Below are 22,894 nucleotides of genomic sequence, written 5' to 3' on the forward strand. Positions count from 1 at the left end.
TTATAAAAAACAAAAGGGGGAAATGTTAGGAAAATGGCGCAGGCCCGTGGTCTTACCTGTGGCACAATCTACACCTGATTTACATTCTATGCCCCAGTATCGGCCACCATTACTGAAAGCCAGTAGCCACATGGCCCAAACTACCTGTGCCAAGCTCCACTCTCAACCTAATGGGATTGGCTAATTCCTATCTCACTGCCTGCCCCCTGGAAAAGGGGTATTAGACCCCTTTTCTCAGACACGCACTCTCTTTCCCTTCGCTGCCCCTTCACTCCGGTCTGTTGGCTGTTCCCTAATAAACCCTTTCCCTTATTCCGACATTCGTTGTGTTTTGTGATGGCTAACATTAATATATAACAGGCAGGCCAATCCAAAGCCAGGAGCCAGGAGCTTCTTCTAGGTCCCCCATGTGGGTGTGGGGACCCAGTACTTGGGCCATCTTCTGCTGTTTTCCCAGGCATATTAGTAGGGAATTGGATCAGAATTGGAATAGCCAGGACATGAATCAGCATGTGACTTTACCAGCAATGCCAGAGCACTGGCCCCACAAGCAATTTTATAAAGCCCATCAAGGGCTAGCACAAATATTAGACTAGATAAATTGAGTTTAGATTTAATAAGCACAAATTAGAACTTTAAATATTCAAATACAGCATAGAAGGCTAAGAGATGAAAACACTAAAGCATTTTAAAAGATAGGCAGCATTCTTGTACACTGAGAAGTTAATTCACAGTATGTGAAATCCACATGAGTGGATATGGAGAATACAAAAAAAAAAATAAAAGGCCAAATAAATGGAACATTGACAAAGTGAATAAATTTAAGTCCTTGAAATGAAGAACCACATCAATTTCTGACATATATTTTAAAAATTTTGTATTGGATCATATGGTTGGAAAAGTGGGGAAACAAGGAAAATGAAATTTTCTGTTGTTGGAGAAGAGAAAAATAACTGAAGTATAACAATCAGCCTGAAACCTACCTTTTCAGTAGGAAGAAAATTAAATTGTCAGCCATATTAGCAAGACCAACAGAAAGTGAATTTCAATTCAGATTTCTATACCCAGATTAACTATCCATAAAATTTGATTGCAAAATTAATATATGTAATATACACAAAAATGGAAAGTCACTTTACTATCCATAGGTGCAGATATAGAGTACAAGTGTTTCACCAAAAAGGAAGAAATGCAAAATATCTAATTATAGAATGAAGAAGAAGGAATAGAACGCATTTTATCTTTTTCTTTTGCTTTAAGTCATGTTTATCTGCATCAGGAACAACTGTCATTTCATCCAGTATATTCTTATGGTAAGGATAATGTGGAAGATTTACCTGTGCAAAGGAGAGACTTACAATATTGAGATGCAGATTAGTCTGTGTTCTCAAAACATAGACCAGAACACAAGATTTGAGTTCAAGTAACTTATTTTGGAGATAACACCAGAAAACACTGATAGGAGAATCAGACAATGTGTCAGGAAAGAGAAGGGTGCCAAAACAGGGTTTCATAGTAATGTTTTATATTTGTATAAAACTGAGGCTCAATCTACCTGGCACCAATTTAGAAGATTGTCTAAAGCAGGTCACCTGAAAGGTGAGGAATTGGCTACTCATGATTTTACTTTTGTCATTTAATGATTGTTAATACCTGAAATTTTAATATCCCACACATAATGTCCTGAACATACAAAATAAGCTGAAACTCCACCAGATATATAATCCTGTTCGCTATTTTCATAAGCACTGGACAATGAGTGCCAAGAGGATATAGACAGAGTGACATCAGAGCTTTCTAAGGAAGAGAAATTCCGGTTAGAAAAGAAGCCCAGCTGCTTGTTTGAAGACTGCAGAGGAGGAAGTAACCATCAATGGGAGTAGAAATAGCAATGCATTAGCATTACAAGAGGAACCTGAAGACTTCACTGAATTAGTGCAATTTCATAATAAAGCTTTAACAGATGTGGAGCTACTTTATAAGGATGAGCAAAAAAAAAATGGCTTTTTGAGATGTAATCTACTCCTTGTGAAGACTGTCTGAACTTTGTTGAAATGACATCAAATGATCCAGAATATTACATAAACTCAGTTGATACAGCAGTGGAGGGTTTGAGAAGATGGATTCCATTTCTGAGAAAGCTCAGCTGTGGGTAAAATGCTATCAGATGACATCACATGCTACAGAGAAATCATTTGTGAAAGGCAGTCAATCAATGAGGCAGACTTCATAGCTGTCTTACTTTAAGAAATTGCCAATTTTGAACAGTCCTTGTCTTAAGGAACAATGCTTTCTGTTTGTTTCTTTGTTTTTTATATTTTTCTTCATACCATTTGTTAATCCTTCTATTTAATGTAGGGTTAATCTTATGAGCACAAATTCAACTGAAAACACATCTTTGTAAAAAATAAGAATGGAAATGGGAAACGAGGAGGAAGAAGGATAGGATTATGGGTAGGAGGAAAGAATCGTTATGTTCCTAAATTTGCATATATGAAATGCATGAAGTTTGATTCTTTAAATAAAATTAAGAAATTGCTGGAACTTCATCAACCTCCATGAGCCACCACCTTGATTAGTCAAGAAACTGTCAAGATACAGACAAGATTCTCCACCAGAATAAAATGATTATGGCTCATGGAAGGCTTAGATAATTATCAGTAATTTTTTAATCAATGAAGTATTTTAATTACATATGTATATTTGAAGCATAGTGCTATTTACATTAACACTAGACTAAAATATTGTGTAAAAGTAATTTTTATATGCATTGAGAAATGAAACAAAAAAATAGCTGAATCCAGCTATTGCAGCATTCAGTTTATTACAGTGGCCTGGAATAAGACCTGTATTCTCTCTCGAGTATGTTTGTAACAGCAATTACTGAAAATAACTGTAGGTACTACCCATCATAGCAAAGTAATTCTCTATATGCATGTAATTGCTCCCACTGTAGACAAGTGGGATGAGGAGAAGCAATTGCCCTCACAGGGACCCTGTCCCTAGACAGTCCTAAGTATGAATAATATTCATTAGGCTCTGAAGTCACTTCATGGCTCCTCGTGACATTGTTTCAAAGGAATAAGAATCTCAGCAGCCTCTTTGTTCACTATTTTTCTAAATCAATGCTTATACTTCTGGTATACACACTGGACTTTCCACAAACAATATTTGCAGTGAGTATGCAAACACAGGCAGGGCAAATGCCTCAAGATAAAATTCAATTGATTCATACTGAAGTGATAATTTAGTAAAGTCTGCAGACACATCCTGAGGTACTTTTCTCAGACATAGTTCTATTAATTTGGAGGTAATATAATTTTATCTTTTCTGTTGTACAAAAAGGAAAATTATGAAGAAGTTACACAACTCTACCAGTACACAGAAAAATCCATAGTACACAGAAATGAACTCAGGCTTCCTTAACCCTAATGATGGTTTTCTACCTATTCTTGCTTCAGGAACCTTGAAGTCTTTCTGAAAAGTTCATTAGATAGAATTTCTGCAATATTATTTATACATCCTTCCAAAGATAAATATGTGATTTCAGTCTCAGAATTCAGGATTGCCTTTCACTTCTATTCAAGGTCAAGGTAAGCTATATTTGATATATACCTTTGGTAGAAATAAAATTGATATAGAATAATTGGGCATCTGCATCTTCTATGAATTCTTTCAGTTCACATCTGCTTGTTTAAACACTTTTTCTGAAGTATTTGCATGAATCTAGCATGCAAATGCAAAACTGGAAATGTCATTCTTTGTTCCTTAAGAAGATTCCAAGGACCTATACTATACAATGCTCTGAGGAGATGGTAAATTCATCCTAATTACTAGGTTGTGATCTGTTATTGAAGGCAAAGCTCACCCAAACAGGGTGCTGCCATAATTTTATCTATTCTAGAAGAATTATTATGATCCTACTGAGATCATCACTCCATTTTCACTATCATTTCCCGACAATTTCTTTTGTCATTACTTGTTCGTCTGGAAAATCTGACACTGCAGAGATTAAGGGCAAAGACATTGGTATAATTTAGATGTGAATTTTATTATTGATTTGATATTACTAGGAATAGAATATGAGGAAGGCACTTAGCCCTTCCAGCTCCATTTTCTTAACAGTTAATGAGGTTATATGTCTATATGTATTTATATATAAATATTTTATCTCTGTCCATCTACTGTTCTATCTGTTTGTCTACCCATGCATCTTTTTATTATCTATCATCTGTGAGACAAACTGGCTCATAAGTACTAACTTTAAAAAGCTAATGACTTTAACAGATATAATTTAAGAGACAAATTCATTACAGTATATGATTTTGACAAGTTAATATGATCCTTTGTTTATTTCTACACACAATTAAGAATATAGCAAAGTAATCTGTAAATACATCTCAATCAGTAATTTCTAATTCTAGAGATAGTTTCCTACTACATATGATATTCATATCAAATATGCCATCTTTGCTAATGGTGCCAATGATGCTGTTATACTGGAAACCATAAATATATTGCTTTATATTGTAAAAGAAACAGTGTACAATGATTAAAGTAGCAATTTTGAGGTGGTAAGATTATCCAGAATTAGCCACATGGTAATTCAGAGAACACATTTGTCATCATTAAATATAATGGTGCTAAGAATAAAAATTATAGCTCCTAATATTATGTGACTGTTGTCTTGGCAACTGCAAATAATCTAAAATCCAGACATGTCAAGCAGTATGAGGCAGTGCCAGGGAATAGATGATAGTGGTTATCAGGAAATGGATGTCTTTCCGAAGATCCAAATTCAAATAGAAGTACTTAAAACACTGTGTTCATGTATGAACAGATAGTAGACTAAGATCAATCTCCAATACTATGAATTTTTAATAGTCAAAATCTGATATCCATCTAAATGTTGACAAAAATGACAGTAACAATGTGTCTAAGATAAGAGAGGATGAGTTAACCATGAGCTAAAATGTAATTTTAAAGAAGAAATAAGACAAACAATACATAAAGATATTTGTACTCAGAGAATGGTTGTCAAAGCCACTCAACTGGGAGAAATGCACACAGTGTGTGAGAAAGCACCAAAATTAACTCCTCCCTTATGCCCTTTGTGTTGTCAGATATCTTTCCTACAGCAACACATAGATACTTGTTCCATCCCAACAGGAATATTATATCTAGGAATTATCAGTTTTGTGCTGAATACCTACATTACACAAAGAATTTATAACACATTGTCTCATTTAACTCACAATAATCCCTTGAGTTACATTTCAAGACTACCTTAATTTCCCTGATAATAAATTGAGATTCAGTGAAGTGAGGTTAAGAACAGTGTCTCCCAAGTCATAAATTATAGGGCTTATATGTGAATGTAAATGCATCTTTACCCAGAACTTTAGACTTTATATCCATTGACATTCCTTTTCAGAATTGCTTTATAGTTGTACTTGCTTGTAGTGAGGCATTTATTTCACCACAGTTACTTGTGAGTTGCTCCACTATGCAAACTATGTATTAAGTTTGCTATAATGAAGGCGATGTAAATTTTGTATGTTTACAATCAGTTCAAATACTTTAACAGTATTCAGGTTGGGAATCCCTTTGATATGTCCAAAGTTTAGTTCTGTTGATGCTTGTGTAATAATTCAGTCTGTTTCTTTCCTAAAATTCATACATAAATGGACACAATAACAGATTAATCTAAAAGGTGATGAGAAAATTAAATTAACATAAACATACAAACATCTGGCACATGACAACTTAGGAGTGTTAGATTCAATAGGTCTTATAAAGAAGATAGATTCAGTAGTGAACTAAGCCTGGGATTATAAAGTAAACTGAGGCTATGTTACTGCAAAAATTAAAGAAAAAAGAAGGAAGGAAGGGGATTAAGAGAACGAAAGAGGAAGGCAAGTGTGGTTATCTTCTTAGAATTGTATCTATGAAATATCTGCAATCTATTCTCTTTATACTAATGAAAATTTAAAATAAATTTTAAAAAGCAAAAGAGAAGATAGATTCATTCTAGCCATGTGAACTTGGGCAAGTCATTATCCCTTGTGATTCAGTTTACTCATAAACAAAATGAAGAAGTTGGGAAAATAATCCGTGAATACCCTTCCTCTTCAAAGGTCAATTATTGTACATTTCAGTTATGCGTCAACGTGTACTGCCATACCCAACCTTTAATTCTGGAGAAGACTGAATACAAATTGTTGCCGTAATGGAATAATGCTCATACACTCCAACATCTATGCTGCTTTTTATTGTTAATCATTCTATTCTTTGTCTCTCTTCACAATAGAACATCCTGTGATTTTTTTTAAATGGAGAATAATACAGAGGTAAGTGAATTCATCCTGCTAGGACTAACCAGTGTGCCAGAACTGCAGGTCCCACTCTTCATAATGTTCACTGCTGTCTACATCATAACTCTGATTGGGAACCTGGGAATGATCGTGTTGATCCTTCTGGACTCTTGTCTCCACACACCAATGTATTTTTTCCTCAGTAACCTGTCTCTGGTGGACTTTTGCTACTCCTCCACAGTTACTCCAAAGGTATTGGTTGGGCTGCTTGTAGAAGACAACGTCATCTCCTACAGTGCCTGTGCTACCCAGATGTTCTTTTTCGCAGTCTTTGCCACTGTGGAAAGTTACCTCTTGGCCTCAATGGCTTATGACCGGTATGTGGCTGTGTGCAGGCCCCTACATTATGCCACCATCATGACGAGAAACACGTATACTTTCCTGACCATAGGCTGCTATATTATTGGTTTTCTAATTGCTTCTATCCAAACTGGAGACACATTCCGACTCCCTTTCTGTATGTCGAATGTGATCCATCACTTTTTCTGTGATATCCCAGCAGTCATGACTCTGACTTGTTCTGATAGACACATTAGTGAGCTGATTCTTATTATTTTGTCAAGCTTTAATATCTTTTTTGCACTTCTTGTTATTTTGATTTCCTACCTGTTGATATTTATCACCATTTTGAAGATGCACTCAGGTGAGGGATACCAGAAAGCTATATCGACCTGTGGTTCTCACCTCATTGCTGTTTCCTTATTTTATGGGGCTGTAATTATCATGTACTTACAGCCCAGTTCCAGTCATTCCATGGACACAGACAAAATTGCATCTGTATTTTACACTATGATCATTCCTATGATGAATCCTGTCATCTATAGCCTCAGGAACAAAGAAGTAAAGAGTGCATTTAAGAAAGTGGTTCAGAAGGCAAAATGCTTTCTAGGGTTAGTTTTTCAATGACATGAAATTCACAAAAAATTAGTTCATTCCTGATGGATCTATTCAATGAAAATCCATGAAATAATTCAAATGCTAAATGTCATATGTTGTATAGAACATAAAATTTTGTCGATATTGCTGTATTTTTTGTTGGGGAACAGTACTGAGGATCTACAAATTAGAAAATATAACAATAAATTCAACAAAGTTATAAAGTTCAATGAAATATGTGTTTTTATTGTAATTTATCAAGACACAATCCACATAGGAAAAAACCATGTTTCAGTCATTATCTAGTTGTTTGGTGTAAGAAAGTTAGCCCTGTGATAATGTACAAGTGGTAAATAGCTTTATTAAAATAATAGGCCGGTGCCGTGGTTCACTAGGCTAATCCTCCGCCTTGCGGCGCTGGCACACCGGGTTCTAGTCCCGGTCGGGGCGCTGGATTCTGTCCCGGTTGCCCCTCTTCCAGGCCAGCTCTCTGCTGTGGCCAGGGAGTGCAGTGGAGGATGGCCCAAGTGCTTGGGCCCTGCACCCCATGGGAGACCAGGATAAGTACCTGGCTCCTGACATTGGATCAGCGCGATGCACCGGCTGCAGCGTGCTGGCTATGGCAGCCATTGGAGGGTGAACCAATGGCAAAAGGAAGACCTTTCTCTCTGTCTCTCTCTCTCACTGTCCACTCTGCCTGTCAAAAAAAATTTAAAATTTAAAAAAATAATAAGGCAAATGTTTACATAATTTTTACATTTTTTACTAGACTAGAAAAAAATAAAGCTATCCCCTCCCTCCAGCAGATGACATGATTTTTTATATTTATAAAATAAGTGAAATCATGATGAGCCACTAAAACTGATTCAATCTAATAAATTAGTTCAACAAAATTTCAGGATATAAGATCAATATACAAATATTAATGATATAGCTATATAATATCATTACATAACTTGAAATTAAATGAAGATAATTCTATTTTTTAAATCATCAAAATTTTGCAGGGCCAGCACTGTGATTTAGAAGGTTAAGCCTACACCTGCAGTGCCAACACCCCATATGGGTACAGGTTCGAATCCTAGCTGCTCTATATCTGATTCAGCTCCCTGCAAATGTGCCTGGGAAAGCAGTGGAAGATGGCCCATGTGCTTGGGCCTCTATACATTCATAGGAGAACCAGAAGAAGCTCTTGGCTCCTGGCTTTGGCCTGACCTATCTTAGTCATTGCGGCCATTTGGGGAGTGACACAGTGAATGGAAGATCTCTCCGTTTCTCCCTCTCTCTATGTGTCCTTATCTTTCAAATAAATAAATCAATCCTTTAAAATATATTGAAATGTATAAGAAAAAATTTAAAAACCAAGTACAATGCCTACTCCTTAAAACACAGCACAAAGACATTAAGGAAAATCTAGATTAGAAAAGATTTTCCTTGTTCACAGATCACAGTTGTAAAACTGGAAATGCTCTCTGGTTGTTCCACCCAATCATTGCCCTCCCTGTAAATCTCCAGTTGTCTTCTTTATTTACAAGGATAAACTTATCTTAAACATCATAAGGAAATTCAAGAGATTCATAATAATAAAATTAATACTTAAAAATAATAGACAAGTTGTAGTTCTCTATTTTTCAATTTCAAAACTTAGTATAAAAACTGCATTAATCAAAATCCTATGATATTTCCATAACATAATGTCTTCTAGGTTCATCCATGCTTTAGCAAATGGGACAGAATTTCCTCCTTTTCAAAGACTGAATAGTATTCACTTATGTAGACATATATTTCTTGTATGCACTTATCCGGTGATAGATACCTAGTGGCCTCCATGTATTAGCTATTTTTTATTATTATTTTTATTTATTTGACAAATAGTTAGACAGTGAGAGAGAGACAGAGAGAAAGGTCTTCCTTCCGTTGGTTCACCCACAAATGGCCACTACGGCCGGAGCTGTGCCAATCCAAAACCAGGAGCCAGGTGCTTCCTCCTGGTCTCCCATGCAGGTGCAGGGCCCAAGCACTTGGGCCATCCTCCACTGCCCTCCCCGGCCACAGCAGAGAGCTGGACTGGAAGAAGAGCAACCGGGACTAGAACCTGGTGCCCATATGGGATGCGGGCGCCGCAGGCGGAGGATTAACCAAGTGAACCATGGCACTGGCCCCCATGTATTGGCTATTGAAACTAATATTGCAGTGAACATGGACATGCAGATGTGTTTTCAACATATGGGTTTCAATTCTTTTGCATTTATACCTAGAAGAGAGATCTTGAATCATATGGTAACTGTATTTTTAGTTTCCTGGGGAAATTCCATACTGTTTTCCACAATGACTGCCTATCAAAGCATCACATTGAACCTCATAAATGTATATAATTATTACATCAATTTTGTAGTTAAAAAACAAAATGTACACCTCAATAGTATGCTAGTTTCATCAGAATAGCACACACTTAGGGATCTATAAATAGAATTGAGAATCCTAAGTGAAACTTTATATTTATGGTCAACTCATTTTCAGTAAGAGTGTCAAAGAATTCAATGAGTAACAATAGTTTTTTCATGAAGGTCTTGGAACATATGTATGTACAAAGGCAAAAGAATAAAGTTGGACCTCTATCTAACTCATTTACAAAAATTAACTCAAAATGGATCACAGATCTGAATTATAAAACTCATATAAGATTTAAAAAGAGTAAATAGAAACAGCAAGAAGATATTTCTAGTGAAGGAATTTTTAATTTTGAAATTTATGGTATGTAATTACAGAGTTCTTGAGAGGGAAATTCATAGCATGAGACTATTTCACTGGCCAAAAAGAAGAGTCTTAAGCCAATGATGTGAGCTACCGTCATACACAACTAAAAAGAGAAGAGAAAATTAACATCAAAGTAGACAGAAGAAAGAGACTGACAAAGATGAAGCAGAAATCAATGAAATTAAAGACCAAAAAAATAAACCCAAAATCTGGTTTGGAGTGGGTAAGAAGGCAATAAAATCATAAGCTTGTAGCCCAAATCACCAATATCAGGAAGGCAGAACATTCTTATGGATAGGAAAAGACGAAAACAATGCTCTAATTAAATCTATGCCTAAATTTAAATAAAATGAGTGCCTTTAAAAAATGAAAAAGAGAAGGAAGGTATTTAAGATTATACTTTCTGGGACTATTTATCCATCTATTTATGTAAAAAGAACAGATTCATATATGCCATACATACAGTTTAAGAACTTAATGATACTTCCTACCCTTCTTTCTTCCTTCTTTTCTTGTTTTTCTTTTAATTTTTGTTATAGCATACTTTCAATTTACTTTATAATATCAAGCTTAATCTTCCACTAAAAAAGAATTCAACAAGTGTAAAGACCACTGTTTCTCAGCAGTATAGATAAGGGCTATAAACAATTTCCAAATTTCAAGATGTCAATTTCACTCATATACACTACATTTTCTTGCACTGTATATATTAATTACCACAAATCAGAGAAAACATTCTATTTATCTTTTGGGGATTGGCTTATTTCACTAAGCACAGTGGTCTTCAATTGCATCCATTTTGTTGCAAAAGACAGGATTTCCCTTTTTTGTGGCTGAGTAGTATTCCATCTGTAGTTTCTCTGAATGTGTCGAGCATTGAGGGAGGAGTGTGAGGTGGCCATATCAGTTCAATGCAGCTAGGATTCTCAGCCTGTATCCCTCAAAGGGCTCCATCATCTGTGAAGCCAGTGACATAAAGCTGTCTTCGTCAGCCTCAACCTGGATGAGAACATCACTGTCATGGCATGCCCAGGTCACCATCAGCCCTGGACATGCCAAATAGAAAAGCACCTTCCTGTGCCTGGGGGGCACCAGTCACTTTCTATCCCTTGGGTTCTTCCCAGACACTGACCACAAGCAGCTAGTCCAGAGAGACATTTTTAAGTTTAAGGGAGTGAACCCCACTCCATACCTGGAGTTTTTATTCTGCACCTATGGAGACAAGAACTTGAAAGCTCACTTATAAACATTTCCACCCAGCAGTTACAAACATGGAATCATGAAGAAACTTCAAGAATTTGGCTTTAGACTTTCTGGTTCTCAGGTCAATGATCATGTTCCAAAGTTAACACAGGCTCAAATCCTCCTTCCCCAAAGGCAATTGAAGCTTCTTTTGGTAAAGGTATTGAACTGTCCTTGAAGTGAGGATTCACCATGGACACCAACACACATGCACAGTCCAGGACCAGCTACAGGGACTGGAAAGGCTGGACTGGGCAGTACACAACTGAGGAGGCACACAAGACTCAGGGAGCAAATCTCCAAACCCAAAATGGGATTCACTGTGCTTCAAGCAAAGCTCTTGCAGGCACATTAAGATGTGTTACTCCTGATGTAGTCTTCCCTATCTTGGCCTCAGCAGACTTTTCTGGGGTTAGGAAGTCCACAATAGGCACAGAGTCCAATGGATATACCCCGGGCCCAGTCCTTTTAGTCACACCTGACTCTTGTGCTAGCTTTGGGAAAGCCAGACTTTATCACTATAACCCTTGATTAACTTGCCGTTTGTCCAAAGCACTTCAGCTGTTACTGTCTCCTCTATCCCGTAGGCCCTGTGGCTACATTTCTCAAGTCAGACTATCTAAGTTAACTTCCCAGTTGTGACCTGAAACTGTCTTTTTTTCCTGAATCGCCCCTGGCCCCTGTGTGCGTTTGCGGTTTGCCTTTCTTCTCACTACCATCCTGCAACCCCCACAGGATGTAGGTGTGGTTGAACAGCCTGAACCTTTTGCCAGCTTCTTCCTTTTACCTCTCTCACCATTTGTGCCTTCTGAGAGTCACAGGCCCATAGGCCTAGTTCAGCAGAACATAAGACTAACGCCAGCATAATGTGATTTTGTGTTTTTCTTCCCCAGAGTGGCTTGGTTTGACTTGTTTATGTATTATGAAGAACACGAAATGGTGTTTTGTGTAACTAGTACAGCATCGACAGAGGAATTGTTGGTGGTCCTTAGGAGATGATGCACTTGACATCACCAGGACAGAGATAGTGGTAGGAAGAATGGAAGATTGAACTCACAGCCTCCTCTTATCCTCTCCTAAGACCCCACAGCCACTCGAGGCCCTATCTTCAGTCCCTTTTTACCTCCTGTCTTCCGCTATTCTAATCTAGTTTCTTATATCTTGAGTGGGTTTCTGGGACACAGGGCTTGTATACCCTCTCTCCTTCTGGTCACTTTGAGAACCAACCTCTACACACACACACACACACACACACACTGTTCTTTAACTTCCTCATGCCAGACAGAGGTCCAACCACTCCTCCTGTGTGAGTGGCAGGAAGCCTCATGCCTACTAAGAGAAGTAGAAAGATAGCTGGACACAGGGACAGACACCAGGCCAGAAACACCTGACAGCAGAACTTGGATTGCTGCCCAGATGCCGCCATCAGCACTGCACCCTCCCCTGCTTGTGGCTTCCATCCCCTCCCACTTCCAGATGGGCCTCCCTGTCTCTCAAGCTCCACAGAAACTCCCACAAAAACATCAGAGGCTGTGAGATCTTTATCCACCACAAAATGAATGAGGAAGTGTCCCAGCCACACACCCTGGTTAAATTTCCTCTTCCTGCTTAAGGAAATGTTTCACGTACTTTTGGTTTGACCACCTCCGGCTTCCATGATATCCTGATTTCTTGGGCTACTGGTCAAACCCTGAACATTTCTGTAACATTTAGCATTTTTCATATTTTCAGAAGACCTTCATGTATGGGCTCTCATTTGCTGCTAATGGAAATAGAGCATGTGTTTTCTCCCCCATTTTACAGTTGAGAAAACATTTTACAGACTAGTTCTAGAAAGTTCCATCCCTAACCCAGAAGTGTCCATGACTGTTCTCACAACTTTTGTCTGTCTACCCCTAGCTGTGGAGATGAGGTATGGGATGACATCCACTCTAGATTCCATCAGAATGTTTAATCAACTGGAAGACTTGCTCCCTTGGTAGGCACTCAACTTTGTTTTGCATGAGCAGATAGATTCTTCTCACCTTCACTTTAAACAAAAGAACTCATATTCTCTGTTTGAGTCAAGACTAATTTGGTTAGTATACTTATTTATTACTTTTTGTTAATTATCACACAATCATATCAGTAGATGCATAAAGATCACATTACAAAATTCAACTATCCACCATGAAGCATTAAACAAAAAAGGATTATAAGAAATCACAATCTCCCATAACTAAGAACAAGAAGAAGACAGAGGACTAAAGAAAAACTCAGGATGAAAAAGAAAAATCACAACTGATAGAACAGAAATATGAAGAATGATGTGACTATAACTAACAACTATATACAAAAAAACTAGAGAAACTAGAAGAAATGAATAAATTTCTGGAAACATATCCGGTCTAGATATGAAAGCATCGAAAAAAAGGAACAGATAGTTAAGCAGTGTGGAAATTAAATGAGTAATAAAACATCTCCCACCAGATAGAATCCCAAACTCAATCCAGTTAGGATTACTATGATCAAAAAGACAAACTCTAACAAGTATTGATAAGAATGTGGAGAAAGGGGAACCCTTAAGCACTGTTGGTGATAATGTAAACTAATACAGGCAATATTTAAAAAAGAGTACAGAGTATCCTCAAAAAATTAAAAAGATAAAAGCTAAAAATTTGGCCAGCACCACAGCTCACTAGGCTAATCCTCCACTTGCGGCGCCGGTACCCCAGGTTCTAGGCCCAGTTGGGGCACCAGTTCTGTCCCAGTTGCTCCTCTTCCAGTCCAGCTCTCTGCTGTGGCTGGGGAGGGCAGTAGAGGATGGCCCAAGTCCTTGGGCCCTGCATCCGCATGGGAGACCAGGAGGAAGCACCTGGCTCTTGGATTCAGATCTTTGGTGCGCCGGCCGTAGCGGCCATTTGTGGGGTGAACCAACAGAAGGAAGACTTTTCTCTCTATCTCTCTCACTGTCTAACTCTGGCTGTCAAATAAAAAAAAAAAGGTAAAAATTTTCCATAGGACTCCAAATCCCATTAAGCTGGGTGGTACTAATGCTATCTTACATGTTAAAGTGATCATATTAAGTGTGTAATTGATCATATAGATAGGATTAAGTGTCAAAGGGATCACACAAATAAGACCAAGTGTCTGGTAATAACAATGGGTAGAATTAAAAAGGAGAGAATGTTCCAACATGGGAAGCAGACCACACAACAAACTCATAGAATGACAAACACCCTAAACAGCACTCTGACTTCAGAATTGGCCCTTAAGGCATTCACATCTGGCTGAAAAGCCCATGGAAGCATTTCAGGCATGGAAAACCAAGACAATGTGGCAAAAAACGTTCCACATGAATGATCTCTGTGAGTGAGATCCCAATGGGAAAGAAGGGACCATCAAAGAAGGATGTACTTTTTTTCTGAAGGGAGGAGAGGACTTCCACTTTGCTTATGGCCCTGTCTAAATACTGATGAAGTTTGTGGACTCAAAAGGCTTCCATAGCCTTGGCAGCTCATGTCAAGATGAGCTGATCACTGACATCATAAATAAGAGTGTTAATTGTTAAATCAACAACAGGAGTCACTGTGCACTTACTCCCCATGTAGGACCTCTGTTCTCAATGAGTTATACTATGAGAATTAACAGTAAAACTTCTTTTGAAACAGTACTTTATACTTTGTGTGTTGGGGGGGGTGGGTGAAAATTGTTGAAATCTTTACTTAGTATAGAGCTGGTCTTCTGTATATAAAGTTAATTAAAAATGAATCTTAATGAAGAATGGGATGAGAGAGGGAGTAGGAGGTGAGTGAGATGGGAGTGGGGGTGGGACAATGGGTATGGGGGAAGAAGCACTATATTTCTAAAGCTGTGCCTATGAAATTTATATTCATTAAATAAAACTTTCTTAAAAAATTGTCATATGATACGACAATCCCACTGCTGAGTCTATATTCAAAGGAAATGAAATCAGTATGTTGAAGAAGACATTTGAACACACTTGTTTATTGCAGCATTATTCACAGTACCCAAGATATGAAATCAATCTATTGTTCATCAACTAATGAATGGATACATAATATGTGGTATATAAACCCTACACTATTTTGCCTTAAAGGATGATATTCTATTATATGTGGTAACGTGGATGAATCTAAAAAGACATTATTTGTTAAATGTTAAAAAAATTGATACCGTAGAGTTTGAGAACATAATAATGGTATGAGAGGCAAGGAGAAATCATTGGAGGGGAGATCAAGAAGAGGCAAATCCAGTATACAATATTACAGTGAGATGGGAAAAACAAAATGTGACATTCTATTGCATGGTAGTGGGATCATAGTTAACAATAATAAGTTTTTTTCAAAAGAGCTAGAAAAAATATCATAGTTCTTTTTCTACAAAGAAATAATAAATTCTTAAGGTGATGGATATGTTAATTAATCCAATTGGATCATAACATAATATTTGCATGTACTGAAATATCACACTGCATTGTATTAGTAGGTGTAATTATGATGTGTCATTTAAAAATTAAAAATAAAGTATGCAATGGGTAACAGTACATTCACAATGTTGTGTGACTATCGCATTTATTTCCAAAACACTACCATTACTAACAAAAACACTTATGAATACTATGCTTTGACTCTGTTTCCCTACGCCCCTGTTCCTGGTAATAATTAATCTACTTTTTCCTCTGTTAATTTACCTAGTCTTAATATTTCATGTAAAAGACTCATAAAATAAGCTTAAGCATTAATTTAAGCATAAATATTGGTAAAAATAATGTATGTTTATTATCTGGTTACTGTAATTTAGTATACTGTTCTCAAGGCTCACAGATAGCATAGTGTATATCACTACTCAATTTTTTTATGGAAGAATAATTTTCCATTGTATGGATATCTGACTTTTTTTAATCCATTCATCCTAAAATGGATTACTTACACCTTTTAGCAATTGAGAATAACCCTAATGTTAACATCACACACAAATATTAGTTTATCAACTTTCAAATCTTTGAGTCCATATTTAGGAGTGGAATAGCTGAGTCAAATGGTAATTTGACTACCAAGCTGTATTCTACAGTATCTATGTCATTTCACACACCCACAAACAGTGCATGAGGTTTCCAATTTCTCATCCTCATTATCACATATTAGTAAGTGGGTTTTTTTTTATTAGAGCTATCCTAATAAGTCTAAAGTATCATTTTATTGTGGTTCTGACTTACATTTTCTTTCTCTTTTTTTTTAAGATTTATTTATTTATTTGAAAGGCAGAGGGAGAGAGGTCTTCCATTCGCTGGTTCACTCCACAGATGACCACAATGTCCAGAGCTGGGCTGATCCAAAGCCAGGAGCTGGGAGTTTCTTCCGGGTTTCCCATGCAGGTGTAGGGGTCCAAGGACTTGGGCCATCTTCTACTGCTTTCCCAGCCAATAGCAGATAGAAGTGGAGCAGCTGGGACTCCAACCAGCACCCATATGGGATGACAGCACTGCAGGCAGTGCCTTTACCCACTACGCCACAGTGCCGGCCCCCTGAGTTACATTTTCATAATGATTGGTGATATTGAGTATCTTTTCATTGATTTATTGGCCTTTCATAAATCTTCTTTGGAGAAATACCATTTCAAGTCTTTCACCCACATATAAATTGGGTTGCATGTCTTTTGTTGTTGATTTACATTTTTTAAATATTCTAGATATTAATCATTAGATATTTTCTCCTGTTCTTCAGGTCATCTTTGCACATTCTTGATAACGCTCAAGGATGATCAAAAGTTTTTAATTTTCATGAATTCTAAGTCATCAACACTTTCTTGTTTCTTTTCCTTTTGATGTCATATCCAAGAAACTATGCCCAAACCAAGGTCAAATTGTTTTTACACATGTATTTTCTTCTGATAGCTGTATAGTTTTTCTGCATATTTAGGCTACTCACACATTTCTACTTGTCCATGAACCATTAAAAAAGTCTTTGTCCATTCAATGAACTTGTCACTCTTGTCAAAAAACAATTATATATATATATATTTGTCTGTATCTATATCTATATACATATGTATCTATGTAGATATGTTTTTTCTAGACTCTTTTCATTAACCTAAATAGCTATCATTAAGCCAGTACAATGCAGTTGTGATTAGTATGATTTGTAATAAATTTTGTAATTGGAATTTTGTTCCTCCTCAAGATTACTTTGGCTATTGAGCATCTCTTGCAATTCATATGAACTTTTTATTACTTTTCCATTTCTGCAAACAGTTCACTGCAATATTGATGGAGATGGAGTTAAATGTGTAGATACTAATGGAAAATCTTGACCCATCATTGTATTTAGTCTTCTGATCCATTAACAGAGAATATATTTTCATTTATTTAGACCTTTAAGATCAACTTTCTGCAATATCTTATTAAAAACCTTAACATAACTGTGGCTAAATTTACTATTGATTGGTTGACTGCTTTGGATTCTAGCGTAAATGTAATTAATTTCATTTCAGAATGTTTGTTGCCAGTATATAGAAACACATGATTTTTTCTTAAATCCTGCCACTTTGTTGAATCAATTTAGTGTTCAACAGACAAATGGATAAGAAAATGTGGTAAATACACACAATTGAATACTGTGTTGCTATACAAAATGACATCTTATCATTTACAGCAATATGGGTGAATCTAAAAGGATATTATGTTAAGAGAAGTATACCAGATGCAGAAGGACTGATAATGCGTATCTCACTCACTTGTGGAATGTTAAAAAGATTTTTTGGTATGTAATGACATGGCATCAGAGAATAGAGAGAGTTTTACTTGTGCCTTTCTGATCTGGATGTCTTTTATTTCTTTTTTCTTACATAATTGGTCTGGATAGAACTTTCAGTACAATTTTGAATAGAAGCAGAATACTGGAAAATGTTTTCTTATAACTCATCCTACATTAGAGTTTTTTAAACTATCATTTTTGTGTGTGATGTTAGCTGTGGGTTTTTGTAAATGTCCTTGATAGTTTGTGATAGCTCATTTATACTTCTATTCTTCTATATTTTATATCATGGACAAATGTGAAACTTTAACAAGTGCTTATTCTAGATTAATGAGATGATTATATATTTTCCCTTCATTATATTCACTTGGTATATTACATTGATTTTTTTGTACATTGAAGCACTTTTACATTTTTGAAATAAAACCTACTCAGCTGTAGTTTATAATTATTTCAGTATGCTGATGATTTGTTTTCTTAGCATTTTTAATGAGCTGCATGTATATTCAGGAGGGATATTGATCTGCAGTTTTCTTTATTTGATGTTTTGCCCAAATTTGGTATGAGATAATGCTGGCTTCTCAGAATGAGTTAGGAAATGTTTTCTCAGTATTTGCTCAAATTGCTGTATTTCAGCTGTGGTTTGTCCTGCAAAGTCTCATGTGCTAGAAGTTTGGTTCACAGTGTCCCAGTGCTAAGGTGAGGAACCTTTAGGATGTGGTTCCTAGAGAAAAGTTATTAGGTCCTGGGGGCTCTACTATTATGAATGGGTTCATGCTAAAGTAGGTTGTTATAAACTGAGGTCACCCTATGAGTTTGACTTCTTCTAAACATGGCAACAAAACAAATGTTTTTCAAATGAGGAATTAAACATACCTCATATAATGGAATATTACTTCTCAATGAAAAGATACACTACTGACATAGATAACAATGCAGCTAGACCTTGAAAACATTGTGCTAAATGGAAGGTGCTAGACCCAAGGACTGCACATTCTAGAATGCCTGTTAAGGACAATCTTGAAAACAAAATTATATGAACAAAACCAGTTTAGTAGTTGAATGTTACCTAGGAGCAGCGTGTGAGAGAAAGTGTTGAAAACAAGCAAGATTAAGGAACTTTATTATGGGTGACCATGGTAGTGGTTACATGAGTGTACACTGGACAAAATTCAGAGAGCTATACACTACAAAGTGTGCATACTACTACTTGAAATTTTAACCTTGGTAAATGTTTGATCTAGTGGTTAAGACATCAGTCAAGATGCCTGTGAACCACACTGGGGGGTCTTGGGTCATAATCTTGATTTCAGATTCCTACTATGGCAGACCCTGGGAGGCAGCAGGTGACAGTTCAAGTAGTTAAATCCCTGACACAGGAGCCTTAGATTGAGTTCCCAGCTATTAGCATCAGCCCCAGCCAGGCCCTGGCCATTATGGATGTTTAGAATGACCAAGCAGATGGGAGCCCATCCATTCTCTCTCTCTCTCTCTCTCTCTCTCTCTCTCTCTTTCTTTCTCTCTCTCTCTCTCTCGCTGTCTCTCCCTCCCTCCTTCCTTCCTGCAACACACCTCCTCCTGCCACCAACTCAAGTTAAAAAAATTAAGAATTAAAAAAAGAAAGTTTACATTGATTAAAATGAAAAAATAAATAAAACAAGCAGCATAAATATATATTTTCACATTCAAAATATCCAGTAGGGTCCCTGCAGATAGTTTAATTGCTTCTGCTCTAGGAAAGTAGGATTAGAAACTGTGAATGTCCTCATGGGGGAAAACTCCAAGGAGTTCAGTGTCTCTGTAATTCCCTACTGGTTCACATGCATTAGCCTCTGAAACCCAACATGACCCTGCACGGCTTTATTGCAGGGAGATCAGACGAAGTGCTGGGCACACTTGGTAATCACTTATTCATATGAATGTTAATATTTGTTAATACACACTGGCCTTCTTCTAGCCTGAAGATTTGCTCGTGGTCTCCAACTGTGGTCAGGGAATACATCCTAAGACTAAAATTACTTTGAGGGACCTTAAAATAATCATGTCTAAGCAAGTTGCTTTGTAGAATTTCTGTTATTCGCTATTTAAACACAACTCTGTGGATTACAATCTTTATTTTACAGAGAAGGGGCAGGTAAGTAACTCTTCTAAGGTCACAAAAAGAATGCATGGTTGAATCAGAACCTGGAAACATCACAATGTTTTTTTTTCCCACTTTTCTCTGCCTTAGAAATCTCAGACTTCTTTGTCCACCGTCTACAAGGGAGAATTTCCAATTTCTAACACACTACTCAGGATCAAATTTTGTTCGTTTTTGAGAAGTAAGGTAAGCGTTTATATTCAGTGTAAAATTAGGTGAGAAGAATAATTCATAGAAAATTAGTGAAGCAGGTGAACATATGATAAGTTATTTGAGCATTGAATTAGAGGCTGTGCACATTTTTCCAAAACACAAAAGGAAGTTTAGTTAATAAATATCAAAAATTCATCAGTAGAGCACAGTGGAGGATGGTCCAAGTGCTTGGGCCCTGCACCCGCATGGGAGACCAGGAGAAGCACCTGGCTCCTGGCTTCGGATCAGCGCAGTGCGCAGGCCACAGCAGCCATTGGGGGGTGAACCAACGGAAAAGGAAGACCCTTCTTTCTGTCTCTCTCTCTCACTGTCTACTCTGCCTGTCAAAAAAAAAAAATTCATCAGTGGAGAGTTTAGTGATACTTATCAAGCATCAGCATGCTACTTTATAAAATATGAAACAAAAATAGTATAGATAATGCTCTGATGAGTAGCTGCTAATTTCAATTTGTCCATTGTTGTATCACCTTTCACTGGGGATTCAGTAAAATACTGAAATAACATTTCTTTAAATGACAAAGAACTAAATGAATGAGCAAGATCTGAACTTTAACATTTCCCATAATCCCATAAAATTATTATTATTATTACTAGACACATACACATGTTGATAGTGATGTGTCTAAAAGCACAGGTTTAGGGCCAGTGCTGTGGCATAGTGGATTAAGGTCTGAAGATAAAACTTCCCAGATTGCTTACTGTCAATAATTTAATGTCAAGTAAAAATTTGGCAAACCATTTTAACTGTCAAATAACAACTTAGGAAAACATTTACCAAAATGTCCAATGCCATCTCTCAATTTTAAGACAATAATACATGCATTTGGAAACATTTCTTGAATATCTAACACAAGTGTAACCTATTTGATCAGCAAACCCAAGCATAAACACATCAACGACTAAAACATTTTTAGTTTCTATCAACAAATTTAAAATAACCTATCTAGCAGAGATTTATTTAGGTCTTGAAATACTACATATTTTCTCTTAAATGTAAGATAAAATGAATGTGTTATGTCATAGTATTTATATATAGATGTTTATAAATGTTGTCTTCACTTAAGTAACGATAATTCTTTCCTAATTTTATTATTTTTTCATAAATCTCACATAGTTATTAATATATACAATATAATATAATATATTAATATATGCATATTAATATATGCATCCTATTTCCAAAAAATAGCATTCACTATATATGTATAATCAAGTATATGTATATGTATATAAATATGTAGATACATATGTACATATTATGTATATGAAGTAGATACAAAAGATGTTTAAAATATTAAAATTTGTGTGCTAATTGAACTTTATAATTTTCTGTATTTAAAATTTTTTTAAATAAAAAGACATGTAGTAACAAATAAATACATATGTGTTTTGAGGAAGGTGTTAAATGAAGGAGTGGTCTGCATGTAATGGACATAGCAACCAGCACACAGTAAGGACATGCACAGAACATGACTTTGCAGAGGGCACACAGTATGCAAAAAAGAGCCTGTTTACATGTCATTCATGCCCTGAGCCCTATGTGTTGCCATTCCCTTTTCTCAAACTATGCAGAAGTCACCATGTGATCTTAATAATAGAAATACACTTAGCTGTCATCAGGTCATCATGAATACTAAACGTTTTTTCATTTTGCATATACTTTCTCATTTGTTTTTCACAACATCACTGTGAAGTAGATCCTGTTACGAACTCCACTTTTTGATTTAGGAAAGCTGCTCTAGGTTGTAAAGGTATGGTTGACCTGCACCTGTTCCCAGAGCTTGAGTTCCATACCCAGCGTTTTCCTTCATTTTCAGAACTGTATTTGCTGGTTACACATTCCCCATGATTTCACTGAAGCCATTATGCGTATATCTCTCAGCAAATTCACTACAAAACCTGTAACACTGAAATTGGGCCAATGTAAACTATAAACACTTATAAACTGAGCTAAATTCAATTTGATTTAATCTTAGTTTATACTTGGACTTTGTAAGCATGCTGTAGATTAAATGTCTATCAATTAAAATTCTTGTAAACATGAATATATCCACATTACTCAATCACTGATTCCTCTCAATGTAATGAAAGTAACAACTACACAACCTAGTAAATTTGGTAAGAGGATAAGTAAATGTAGATGTAAAAGTATGTACAGCAGCTCTTGGCACATTAACAATATAAATCTATGAATTTACTAGGGTAGGAAGACTGAACTATTGGACTTACTAATTTCAGAGTTGTCATGTTGGATAATTCATCAAATTTTCCAAATCTCAATTTTAAAAATACATAAAATTAAATATGTTAAGGCAATACATGAAGATCCTTCACTCAACAGTCTAGAGCTCTATAATTCATACACTAACTTTTGTTTTTAAGCTCATGCTTTAATTATGGAGAATCCTGGACCATGTATTATTAATATAATGAAATAATGTACAATGTATATAAGCATTTCAATTTCACTGCATTCTGTGCTTTGATTAATGCTTTGTTCTCTGATTTCTCCTTGCTACAGAGCATTCTCTGATTCT

At 36.3% G+C, this 22,894-nt stretch overlaps 1 protein-coding gene across 1 annotated transcript; it reads left to right on the plus strand.

The window, feature by feature from the left end:
* Positions 1-6,332: 6,332 nt before the first annotated feature.
* On the plus strand, positions 6,333-7,280 carry LOC100341841 (olfactory receptor 5B17-like). Its single transcript, XM_002708981.4, has one exon. It carries the CDS (start codon positions 6,333-6,335, stop codon positions 7,278-7,280), a length of 948 nt encoding a protein of 315 aa, XP_002709027.4.
* The last annotated feature ends 15,614 nt before the right edge of the window (positions 7,281-22,894 follow it).

This window comes from Oryctolagus cuniculus, chromosome 1, assembly GCF_051225735.1.
Source record: "Oryctolagus cuniculus isolate XC-2025 breed Fujian yellow rabbit chromosome 1, ASM5122573v1, whole genome shotgun sequence".
In the NCBI taxonomy this organism is placed as follows: Eukaryota; Metazoa; Chordata; class Mammalia; order Lagomorpha; family Leporidae; genus Oryctolagus; species Oryctolagus cuniculus.

Excerpts from the sequence above, each read along its gene's own strand:
- LOC100341841 (XM_002708981.4), top strand. The coding sequence starts at position 6,333 with ATGGAGAATAATACAGAGGTAAGTGAATTCATCCTGCTAGGACTAACC.